The 12,330-nt window shown below is 36.1% G+C and overlaps 1 protein-coding gene across 4 annotated transcripts in view; it reads right to left on the reverse strand.

Annotated features, from left to right (window-relative positions):
• Positions 1 to 1,397: 1,397 nt before the first annotated feature.
• Positions 1,398 to 12,330, reverse strand: part of LOC105213634 (tyramine receptor 1) — a 32,191-nt gene continuing 21,258 nt past the window's right edge. For all 4 annotated transcript variants that reach the window (XM_029041263.2, XM_054235301.1, XM_054235300.1 and 1 more), the window contains exons 4-6: positions 10,029 to 10,154; positions 4,040 to 4,217; positions 1,398 to 3,778 (exon numbers count right to left, since the gene is read on the reverse strand). In XM_029041263.2, the coding sequence (XP_028897096.2) occupies positions 2,894 to 3,778; positions 4,040 to 4,217; positions 10,029 to 10,154 (1,189 nt within the window). In that variant the 3' untranslated portion in view covers positions 1,398 to 2,893. The remainder of the gene's footprint in view (positions 3,779 to 4,039; positions 4,218 to 10,028; positions 10,155 to 12,330) is intronic.

A 12,330-nucleotide genomic window follows, 5' to 3' on the forward strand; every position in this document is an offset into this window, starting at 1 on the left:
AAGTATATCATGTACAAAATATTCATGTTTTGTATTCGTGATCATAAATGTTCGCGTTTAAAATGTTTCCACCTTGAAAATTAGTTTGATAGCTATACCATAGCCAAATTACAAAGTAAAGGGTGCTGGTTTTAGACTTGTGGTTTGCAAAAAAACAAGAAAACTGTTATTTAATTTAATGTTACGCCCAAGAATTCAGTTTTATTATAAAGATAAGGGTTTGGCATTATCTTTTAAAAATTATTTCGGGCTACAGAATAATCATTTTTCTGTCCGACAAAACGAAATAAATAACAAAATTGTTATTCGGCCCTATTCCTGTTGTCGTTTTCAAGTCGTTGTCGTTCTTCTCATCGTTTCGTTCCTAAATTCGTATTCTTGAAATATAATATATCGTAACGCCAAAAGTTATTTGTATACATATTTTATTTAGCATACATTAAGGCGCTCGTTTTCCAATGAAAACTTCTTTCTTATGTAACGAGACACATCTTTAAAACAGTTCTTAATGAATTTTATGCTATTCTCTATTGACCCTAAACAACGACAGTTGTACACACACAGTACTTGTTGCACTTACGTTTATCTGCCCAAAAATTTTAGTCTTCCATCTTTATTTGATATTTTTTTTAAATTCGTGATACGTTGGAAAGTTGGGTATATGAGTGCTGACGTGCATACCAAAAGAAGTAGGTGGCATCTGCGGGCTCCTCGTAATTACCGAACTGCATTAAATTCGCAACAGATTCTTCCAAAGGAGATAGTGGTAGCTGCTTTCCATTTTTTCTGCGTTATCTTAAATTTAGCCCTAGTTATAAAAAAACTTTTCTTTCCGATTTGGAATTTTCATCTTCACTTTATATATTACTTCAAACAACCCTGTCATTTCTATGTCGCTCCCAATTATAGCATCGTTTATGGTTTTTAATTGGAGAATCTCAATCTCATTGACCGGTGTTCTGGCTCTAAGTCCACCGGAAGTATGACGATGAAAACAGTCGGTTTATAGGCTAACAGAAAGTATGAAACAATTTCCACAATTTTGTCATAATATATGCACATACCAATTTCGATATTTTCCTCTATATATTGTAAGCAATTATGATAGTATATTTGCAAAAGGGCGTGGTTGTATCATTTTCAATAAAATGGAAATATCAATACATTCATTAAAATTAATCAAATGGTTTGTAAGATAATACGATATTTCTCTTACAAGTTGGCGCCTACATGAGAAAATAAGATCGTCTTATTATCCTTTCTTTTTGTTCTGCCAACTTTGAGAGCATTATATTTACTAAGAAAGTATATCAAGGTAAGATGTTCTTTATTTCAACTATAAGCTTCGAAAGGTTTTTAACTTTATATACCGATCCCGTTCTCAGATGGCAACAGGGTCTACACTATAAATTGGCAAATAATATGATTTATAAAAAAATAAGATTGGCTGTAACAGTGGCTGGACGTGTCTCTAGCGAACTAAGTATTAGTTTATATGAGAATTTTAAACCTTAAAAAATCTGTCTTCACAAACTTCAGGTCATCACTTATTACTGATTGTGAAACTATGGCGAAATTACCTTCCTTAATTTCCACTGCTCTCAATTCCACGCGCTAAAATTGACTATGCTTCAACTTGGGAGTCAACAAGAGTATTTACATTTCATTCATCGTAGAATAAAAGTTTTTTGTTTTTACTCTTATAACTGCAAGAAGTATTTTTGAAAGCCGTGGTTAGAGGTGCGCAATGCCAGTACGCCAGTTTTCAAGTAGTATTAAGGATGTATATATGTATGTGTGTATGTACTTAGAAAGGGTGTTAAATATAAAAAGCCAAGTAAATAATTTATTTTAAGACCTAATATCTGTTTATTTTCTGCGTATATATTAATCTAGTATTAGGTTCACACAAATTTTGCAAATATTTCGATATACGAACACAGTGAATTGAACAGTTACACACAAAAATTTACATGCATATCATTTTGTACAAGTTTCTAAACAAAAGTTTATATTTATATTTCGCCTCATTGTTAAAGTTTCTTTTATATTTTAGGGATAAAATTAGCTAAGCTTACACAGTAATTTGTATATGTATGTATGTATATGGCAATATGGTTCTACAAATTGGCTAAGACTTTATATAAATATATATAGATCTATATATAGTATCTTTATATATGTATGGACCTAAGCTTTTGTTTTAGAATTTATTCAGCGACCATTTGTGCTTAAATATTTAATAAATAAATGAAAGGTTTATCTTTGTTTGCTCGTTTGTAAATTTTCAAGCGTTTAAATGCTCTCAGGAGAAAAGGCACCTGCCATAAATTTCTTTTCATTTCTGCTGCCGAAGCGATCCCTTCACCACTTCCGACTGCGGTGTAGCGGTACAAACATCTCCGCTGCGCAACGGAACTAAATGGCAACGCTTTAATTTTGCCGTCAACAGCTTATCTTCTCCCTCATTGCTCGTTTCCACCGTTCAGCTTCGACTTGCTTAGCCGATTTGTCCTTTTCAGGCGTTCTGCCACAAACAACTGACAACGCTTACGGCCGAAATGGAAAATGGAAACTACATGACAGCTTCTTGCTTGTTTCAATCTGCTTGAAATAAATTCCACAAACCCCCTATAGTCATACGCCCCTGACCACTATCAATATGTCCCTTGTGCTGTGTCTTTTTTGTTTTTATTTCCACTTGTTTTTAGTTTTACACTTCGTAGCTCCTTCTTGACGGCCCTTCAGTGACACTGCCGCACTACTCTTGCACACATGTACTTATATACACCCGCGCATTCTTTCGCTATTGAAAAAAATGTAATTTGATTGTCCTACGGCAGATATCCACTGTCTTGTCTGGTGTCTTGTTGGTTATGTTGCGTGCAACATTTTAGCCCCGGAACATGGCCATATGGTTGAGTGGCGTCTTCTGCTTGCAAATGCGACGACAAGTCAAACGCCAAAAGGCGGTGCGAAAATCTGGATTGTAGAAGGCGTAGATGAAGGGATTAATGGCGCAGTTCACCCAGCCGACCCATGTCAGAAAGGACATGAGTCCCTCCAACACCGCTGGCGGTGGCAAGAATGGCATCAACAGGTAGTAGGTAAAGAACGGCAGCCAACAGGCGATGAAGCCGCCCATAACAATGGTCAATGTCTTGGCGGTTTTCGTATCCCGCTTCGTTGTGGACACACGCATCGGTATGCGGTGCGGATGATGGTGGTGATTGTGGTAATGTTGTGCGTGTGATTGTTGTTGATTTTGTCCCAACGTCGGATTGAATTTTAAACCCGTTGTCGTGGTCATGCTAGTGGTCAGCGTGGAATTGGCCGCCAGACAATTATCGGAACATGACGTGCCATCCTCGACGAAGTGCACAGCTTGCATGGGCAACGAGGAGGAGCGGCGTTCGGCCAGCGGCACACCCACCGCACTGGAATGCATACAGACGCCGGCGTATTTGCAGTTGATTGCCGAGCATTGAATTATCGATGTTAAACGTGAAACCTCGACCAACTCGTAGAACGATGCTTGGTGCTTGAGACCGCCAACAACAATGCCGCTACCGCCGTTAACATTGCCCAGATAAGACTTATTACATTTGCTGCAATGCAGGCTGAGATTTTTGGCGGAGCAGTTGTTACTGCCAGCAGCATGGCCACTGCCCCAACGCGACTTGAAGGAGGGGAACTTTGGCGTGGCACATTGATAATGCTCCGACTCGGAAATGAAGTTGTCACAATCTATATCATGGTCCGCTGTGCGCTCCGACTTCTAGCGTACGCAAGGAGAGTACATGTGAAATAGAAAATAAATTAAGGTAAAATTTATTAGTACCGTTTTAGTAGGTGTTAAAATTTAGTTCCGTGCATTAATCAAATTCACACCGAAAATGTACGTCGGGGAATGCGAAATGACACAGCACTTCATCCACACCATTTGCGTTAAGCCAAGCATACTGAGTTACAAATACACATAACCTCTCTCTCGCACACATACACGTCACTAGTTGTCACCTCAACGCCAGCAACTTACCGCATCACGCACGATGCGCATTCTCCGCGACGAAAGGACGAAGCCAATCTTCATGTAAACGTACATCATGACGGCGAGCGGAATGAAAAATGAGCCCATTGCGGAAAACACCACATATCCTTTATTTTGATTGTAGCGGCAAACGACATTACCCTCCCGCCGTCGTCCCGGCTCGTACCTGATAATAAATTACAGAGAATATGTTCAAAAAACAAAAATATTAAATGTGAATTTTCAACATAACGGTGAAAAATAGTAGTTGTTATGCACATAACCTCATATTTACAATGAAACTCGAAGCGGCGTTTTATGAATTTGCTGACACTGCTTAGGTAAATAGAAGCTTCGAAAAAACATGTAAAATGCGGAGGTTGTAAATGAAATATGTATGTATTCCAATACATAAAACTATAACACCAAAAAGATGTGTAATAAAATAGTAGCTGTTGCTTTGATCAACGTATATACAGGGCGTGTACTTTTATGTCTCAAAACCAGTGGCGGATCCACGGCGGGGGTTTTTGGTGTTAAAACATCGCCTAAACTCAGAGAAAAATATATATTTGTTGATATGGATTTGAAATGAGGTTATTGATCAAACATCAAATTATAAGCAATTATAATAAGTTACAAGATTTTTGTTGTTATTCATATAATTTGAACTTTCTCTACATTTGTACAAGCAGTATCGCTGAAGCTCAGTGATTAATTGAGGATTACACGGGATCTCACATTCCATGTTATATTTTCCTTGGTTTTTGAAAGAATTCTTCTAGTATTTCATCAACTGACAGATCAATGTCCCTATGAATATTCATTGACGCTAGACCATTAAGCCTATCTTGACCTGTCATATTTCGTAAATAGGTTTTAATTCTCTTTAAACTTGAAAAACTTCTTTCCGGTGATGCTTTTGAAACAGGCAATAACGCCAATATGCGTAAAATCTTGAAAACATTCCCAAAAGACGTTTTGTTCACTTCGAGAGCATTCCGAAAATGCTTGCCTGAAGTTCGCTGTTTACACATTTTCACCTCCGCAAGAAAGTTTTGTTCTGAACAGTTGATCACCCTTTCATAAAAAGAAAATATTTCTCGAGCTTTTTTAGCGTCAAATTCGTATTTTGGGAAAAATACACAAAAAAAAACAAAATGTGTCCTATAATAACTGAATTTTCGCGAGTTAAATCCGTTGAGTAATAAAACTTTTCGTAAAACCCCCCTCAAAAAATTTTCTGGATCCGCCACTGCTCAAAACCATTCGCTAAAATATACAGTTTCCCTTGAAGTAAGCGGTTAACAACGTAAAAGTACTGGATAATATACAATTGAGATATAGGCAGTTGAATGATCGGCACAATATCTTTGACTGAATGGTACTAAAGGGTGATCCAAGTATATGTTCTTCAATCAATTCAATTCTTTCAATACCCTTTTTTTACTGATCACGTATGAGTCGTGTCAAGCTGTTTGTTATTTCTGTTCAGTAAAGTCTTACTTCTGAACAACGTTTACAAATTCTTCAACTTAATTACGAAAATTCGTAATTTACGTTCTGTAAAGAATGTGATCCGACGTTTACGAGCCAAATTCTGTTCAGCGATGACGCCCATTTCTGGCTCAATGGGTATGTAAACAAGCAAAATTGCCGCATTTAGGACGAAGGGCAACCTGAAGAGATTCAAGAGCTGTCATTTCATCCAGAACAAACAATGGTTTGGTGTTGTTTGTTGGGGGAATCATCGGTCCATAACCATCGGTCATGATAACCGACTATTTGAAGCCTGAAATTGAAGCTCGTGATCTCGGCAACATTTGGTTTCAACAAGACGGCACCACTTCCCACACATCACATCAATCAATGGATTTATTGAGAGAACACTTCGGTGAGCAGTTAATTTCACGTTTTGGTCCGGTCGATTGGCATCCAAGATCGTGTGATATTACACAGTTAGGCTTCTCCTGTGGGGATATGTAAAGTCTAAAGTCTATGCAGACAATCTCGCTCATCAGTAACCAGAAGGAGGGTTCATCTGACACGTAGCCGCGGCCAACATTTGGAAGTGATAATATTAAAAAAATAAAAATAAATGCAAAATAAATGCAAAATAAGGTTCTTCCGAATAATAATAAACATTCCTCATTAAATTTGAACCTCGAAATGGATCACTCTTTATAAATCGACAATATACAGGCCATGTGATTATGCAATGAAGTAATGATGGGTTCATAGCTATAACCGATCACACAAAGAGTACCTAATAAACCTGTGCAAATGAAATTTAGGCCCATTTCTGGCAAAGAAAGATTTAACTTTCGTGGAACAGATATAGGGGCTTAAAAACGCAATTTGAGTATTGTCTCTTTCATATTATTTTCCTCACAAAAAATAAGGACACAATTTCTTTGGTAACATTGAGAAAACTTACAAAGAAGAAACTCTTTTGTAGAAAAGAAATAAACCATTCTAATGGTATTCCATGACAAACGAAGATCTTGCACTATGGACTGTAATAGCCGAAAGTATCGATAGAAGCGTTTTTGCATCTTCGAGGGCTCTTGAATATTAATTTAATTGCTTTGCACAAAATAACTTATAGAACCGGAAAGTTTAAAAAGTATACCAGATATGAAAAATTTCGACACAGTCCCATCAGACACTCCTTCAACTCTTCCGACTTCTTCAGAATATATATAGTTGTAATGTGCACTGGGTTGTCATTTCTACTGTGACGCTTCGCACATTTTATGTGCATTTTACATTAATAACGGTACAATGTTATCAGATTTTGAGCGAATTGCTGGCAAAAATCACTCTGCAAGGCACTTTAACTTCAACACATATACACACATACATACGCACATTCGAAGAAGAGTGACGAAACATTTTGGCGATTTGCGTGTGTGTGTGTGTATGTTTCACAAGTGAAATGTGCTAAAGTTGCGTTTTTATTCACAAATTTTCATGTTCTTTGTCAATGTTGGCTGATGCATTTCGACAAAGACGGCGAATTTATGTCTTAAGCAATTCCGGCAGATTGTGTGCAGTTAAAAAGTGGCGGAATGCTGATGGAATCGTGAGTATGTGAACAATATGTGTACACATTATGTGTTTTATTGGACTCCTGCTGGTTTAAGTGTTAGCGTTGCAACGTTGCACGAAGAGTCAGGAGGAGGCAACTTAAAACGAAATTGCTGTAGGATGCGCATAATGCTCTAAGATATTTGGAACCAAAAAAGCACAGTTTGTATGTACATAGATGGTTGAATTGCATTCGCCGGTATGTACATGTGTATATATTCTGTCAAATAAGTACCCGGAAATTTAAAATAAAACAGAAACAACTTTTCAATTGTCTAAATTTATTCTATCCCCTTCAAAATAGGTCCCTTCTGGGGTAATATACTTCTTCCAACGAACAATCCAATCATCGAAACACTTTTTAAAGTTATATTCCGAGAAGGCCTTCAGTTCTCGTTGCGAATTAGTTTTGATGTCTTCAATGCTCTCAAAACGGTTTCCACGAAAAGGTAATTTGAGTTTTGGAAACAGGAAAAAGTCACACAGGGCCATATCTGGAGAGTACGGTAGTTGTTCGATGATTTTTGTTCAATTTTTGTTCAAAAACTAATTCACAATGATCGCTTTGTGCGCTGGTGCATTATCGTGGTATCCAACTGTTGTTCCGCCACAAATCTGGTCTTTTACGTTGGACATTCTCTCTCAAACGCTTCATAACGCCAATATAATATTCTTTATTGACGGTTTTGCCCTTCGGTAAGAATGCCGAAAGAATAACGCCACGAATATCGAATAAGACTGTCAGCATCACCTTGATTTTCGATTTGCTTTGGCGCGGTTTTTTCGGTTTCGGCTCATTTTCGTCACGCCATTCTGATGATTGCGTGTCGTACTCGAAAACCCAGGTCTCGTCATCAGTTATGTTGCATTCGATGAACGTTGAATCGGAATTTTCGCATTCAAGCATGTTTTCAGCCACCTTACTGCGATTCACTTTTTGAAGAAAATTCAGATCTTTTGGCATCAATCGCGCTGCGACTTTCCGCTTACCCAAAATATCAACTAAAATATGACAAGCGGTCTCATGAGACATGTCGCAAACTATTATGATGATTTTCGAGCACCATTTCCTTTATTTTGTCGACGTTTTCCGTCCTGAACGTAGCAAATCGTTCACTTCTTCTCGTCCCTCTTTAAACGATTTATACCAATCGTAAACTTGAGTTTTCGACATGGTTGAATCACCAAATGTTTTTTTTTAACATTTTCAACGTTTTGGCACAAGAAATTTCGTTTAAAACACAAAATTTCACACAAACTCTTTGTTCAATATTTTTATCCATAACAAAAATCGCAACGCACACAAAAGGTTGACTTGTTCCTAATGACGCTGTAAACAAACTAAATGACACATAGCAATAAAAATTTACAGAATAGTGGGTGACAGTTGTGCCAACCTGGGAAAAAAAATTTAAATATTCTCAGCGGGAATATTTAATATGAGGTACTTATTTGACAGAATTTATTGGTGCGTAGGTTTATGATAAATTACTTCACTTTTAGCTCCAAAGCGGGACAGAAGAGGTGGAAATTCAAAAATAACAGCACAAAATCATATACCCTAGTAAGCTTATATGCTTATTAGACTCCTTAAAATAAAGATGGAAATTTTTTGGTACATTCCAATTCATCCAACAACGTATGAGTGCTTCAAAGAAACTTTGTGCATCCTTGAAAAGTCTAAAACTCAATGGACGAAGTAAATTTAGTAAATTGAAGTAAAATTAAGATGAACTTGACTGAAAATTCGAGGTCCGGCCTTTGTGTAAAGCGAGTTTGGTAGCCACCAACAAATTGCAGATTAAATACAGTGGAACTTCTCTAACTCAAATCACCATAATCCACAAAAAAACTTCAAATTAGAGAGACTTCGAGTTATAGAATTTCCATTAAAACATTCAAATTTTCAAAAAGCTGTAAAATATAGATTTAAACACAAAAGCAAATTTTTTTTATGTATTTACGTTAAAATATGTATTCTGTAATTTCGTTTGTTACAGTTTGCTATTTTTTGGCTTTGACATATATATCCCATGACTTGGTTACACGATTTATGTAATCTATAAGTGCAATATCAAAGTTTTTTCGTCTCCGTACGATATAGAGGAACTCTTTTAATATTCTGCCTCGATAGTAAAATTTTAAATTTTAAAATTTTATATTATGCCCTGACCAAAGAGTTCGACTTATGGAAGGAAATTTGTATAAAATTTTACTTCTATTGCCAATTTAAGAGTTCGAGTTATGGAGAACTTCGAGTTAGGGAAGGAAATTTTTATGAAATTTAGCTTCTAAACGCTATTGCCAATTCAAGTGTTCGAGTTAAAGAAGTTCGAGTTATGAAGGTTCCACTGTATAAAGACTTCTATAATAGCACTTTGGAAATATTAAGTCAATCAATTATCTGTCAATAATTGCACTTTTTGCATTGTGGTCAATGGCACGACTCTACAATAAAATTTCCGTTCTTTATCCAAAAGTTCATTTCATAATTTTCGGTTAATTCTGCACAAAAAACAAAATTACTTTTGTGTTAGTTTACACTCTGTCACAAACTTTAAACAGCGATCACATTATGGCTGAAGTCTAACAGGCAAGTATTGTAGTTGGAACCATTATTTATTTTATATTCACTAATATAAATAATTAAATAAGTATATTTGCAACTAAAAAAACGCAAATTTCAATGAAAATAATAAATATAGAATGTGCGCAATATTTCATAAGTGTTGAGGAACTTATTATTTTCCTCAATGTTCAAATGAATAGCTTTGTTAAAAGCATTAATGAGTATTAAAGCGATGGAAGTTTGTTGAAAGCTCGTTACAATTCTTACGTTAGAGTTTGTATGTATGTGTTAGTGAAACTTTTTACAATAGAAATATTATTAGCGAAGCCAAATACTCACCAGCCCAAGTACGGTGGACATGTGATTAATAGCGCCATCACCCACACCATGAATATCATCAACAATGCTAAGCGCTTCGAACGGTGTTTTTTGGAATAAACTAGAGGCTGAGTCACTGCGAGATATCTAAAAATAGTACATTTGCAGAAATTAAACTGAAGTAAATACAAAGGAATGAATAACATAATAGATTAATTCTTCCAATATTGTCGCTGTCAAGTGCACCCCAAATTTCTATTTAAAAATTCCTTTTAATGGAAAAAAATCATACTTGAATTAAATGTGATGTTGTATGTAAAATATTGAAACATTTGGTGTAAATGAGCGTGTGGCTTTGATTAAATTTTCCGTTAAATTACCAAATATGCTAAACAAAGGTTTAATGTCTCAACGAATTATGTTTCGTGTACTATTTCTGAGATGAATAAGAAAACTGTTATTTTCTGTAATTGAATTTTCAATCAGTAAATCAGTGTGTTCTGAGAGCCGTACGCATCTGGTCGACATTGAAATACATGAGGTTTAAAAACTCTCCACTTTTTGAATCAAGTTTTTACAAAACTACAAGTAATTAAAAGTATGTAAAACTCATAAGGGGTCTAAGGTGATCTTGTATATTCTCAAAAAATATAGATAACAAGTAGGGAAGGGCTAAGTTCGGGTGTAACAGAACATTTTATACTCTCGCAATTTATTTATTTAACTTTATTTATGTTATATAATACACAATTTGACCCAGATATTCGTCATATATATTGTATAAAGTCCATTGAAAGTTGGAAACCATAATACTAGTTTAGGGGCCTTAAAAACCTATGGTCCGATTTCGGCGATTTTTAGAATGGGGCTGCCACACTATAAATGCAGTATTTACGCAAAGTTCTGCACCGATATCTTCACTAATGCTTACTTTATATATTGTAAAGTAAACGATTCAGATTGTCTTCAAAGTTCTGGTATATAGGAAGTAGGCGTAGTTGTGAAGCGATTTGGCCTATTTTCTCAACATATCATTGGAATGTAAGGAAACTATTACAAACCAAGTTTCATTGAAATCGGTCGAGTAGTTCCTGAGATATGGTTTTTGACCCATAAGTGGGCGACGCCACGCCCATTTTCCATTTTGTAAAAAAATTTGAGTGCAGCTTTTATCTGCCATTTCTTATGTGAAATTTAGTGTTTATGACGTTTTTCGTTAGTGAGTTAACGCACTTTTAGTAATTTTCAACCTAACTTTCGTATAGGAGGTGGGCGTGGTTATGATCCAATTTCTTTCATTTTTGGACTGTATTAGGAAGTGGCTAAAAAAAACGACTGCAGAAAGTTTGGTTTATATAGCTCTATTGGTTTGCGAGATATGTACAAAAAACTTAGTAGGGGGCGGGGCCACGCCCACTTTCCCAAAAAAAATACATCCAAATATGTCCCTTCATAGTGCGATCCTTCATACTAAATTTTATTTCCATAGCTTTTTTTATATCTTAGTTATGACAGTTTATGTGTTTTGGGTTTTCGCCATTTTGTGGGCGTGGCAGTGGTCCGATTTTGCTCATTTTCGAAAGCAACCTTCCTATGGTGCCAAGAAATAAGTGTGCCAAGTTTCATCAAGATATCTTAATTTTTACTCAAGTTACAGCTTGCACAGACGGACGGACGGACAGACAGACATTCGGATTTGAACTCCACTCTTCACCCTGATCACTTTGGTATATATAACCCTATATCTAACTCGTTTAGTTTTGGGTGTTACAAACAACCGTTATGTGAACAAAACTATAATACTCTCTTTAGCAACATTTATTGCGAGAGTATAAAAATTATAAATAGAATACTCGACCTATTCCCGCATTCCTACAGGGTTGTTGTAAGGCTTTTACCGACACATTTTCTACAAAAGCGCGACGCAAAATATTGCAAAGTGAATTCGCGCAAAAGTAACGCAATAACACTTATCAAACTTTTCTTATTTATGTTTGATACTTTCTCTTACTCTTGTCCTAACTCAGCCATCGCATGCTTCAATACAAAGCTGTCACGTAATAGCGCCATTCTTTCTATCCACCATAGAGCGATTGTATTTTTAGCCGTAAAATAAATAAGATGTTATCAATTCCTTTCCACAGTGTCGTCAGCAGCACACAAGTCGTGGAGGCTTTATGATTTGTTAGCTCAAAATCGTATAAGAGGGACTCAGCAACTTCTACTATACGCTTTCAATATTGTTATTGTAACTAAATCGTACATTTTTCTCTCCTTTAAACTTCAGATTTTTCATACAGATCAAGGTCAGATATCATCTTAA

This window comes from Zeugodacus cucurbitae, chromosome 2 (assembly GCF_028554725.1).
Source record: "Zeugodacus cucurbitae isolate PBARC_wt_2022May chromosome 2, idZeuCucr1.2, whole genome shotgun sequence".
Classification (NCBI taxonomy): domain Eukaryota; kingdom Metazoa; phylum Arthropoda; class Insecta; order Diptera; family Tephritidae; genus Zeugodacus; species Zeugodacus cucurbitae.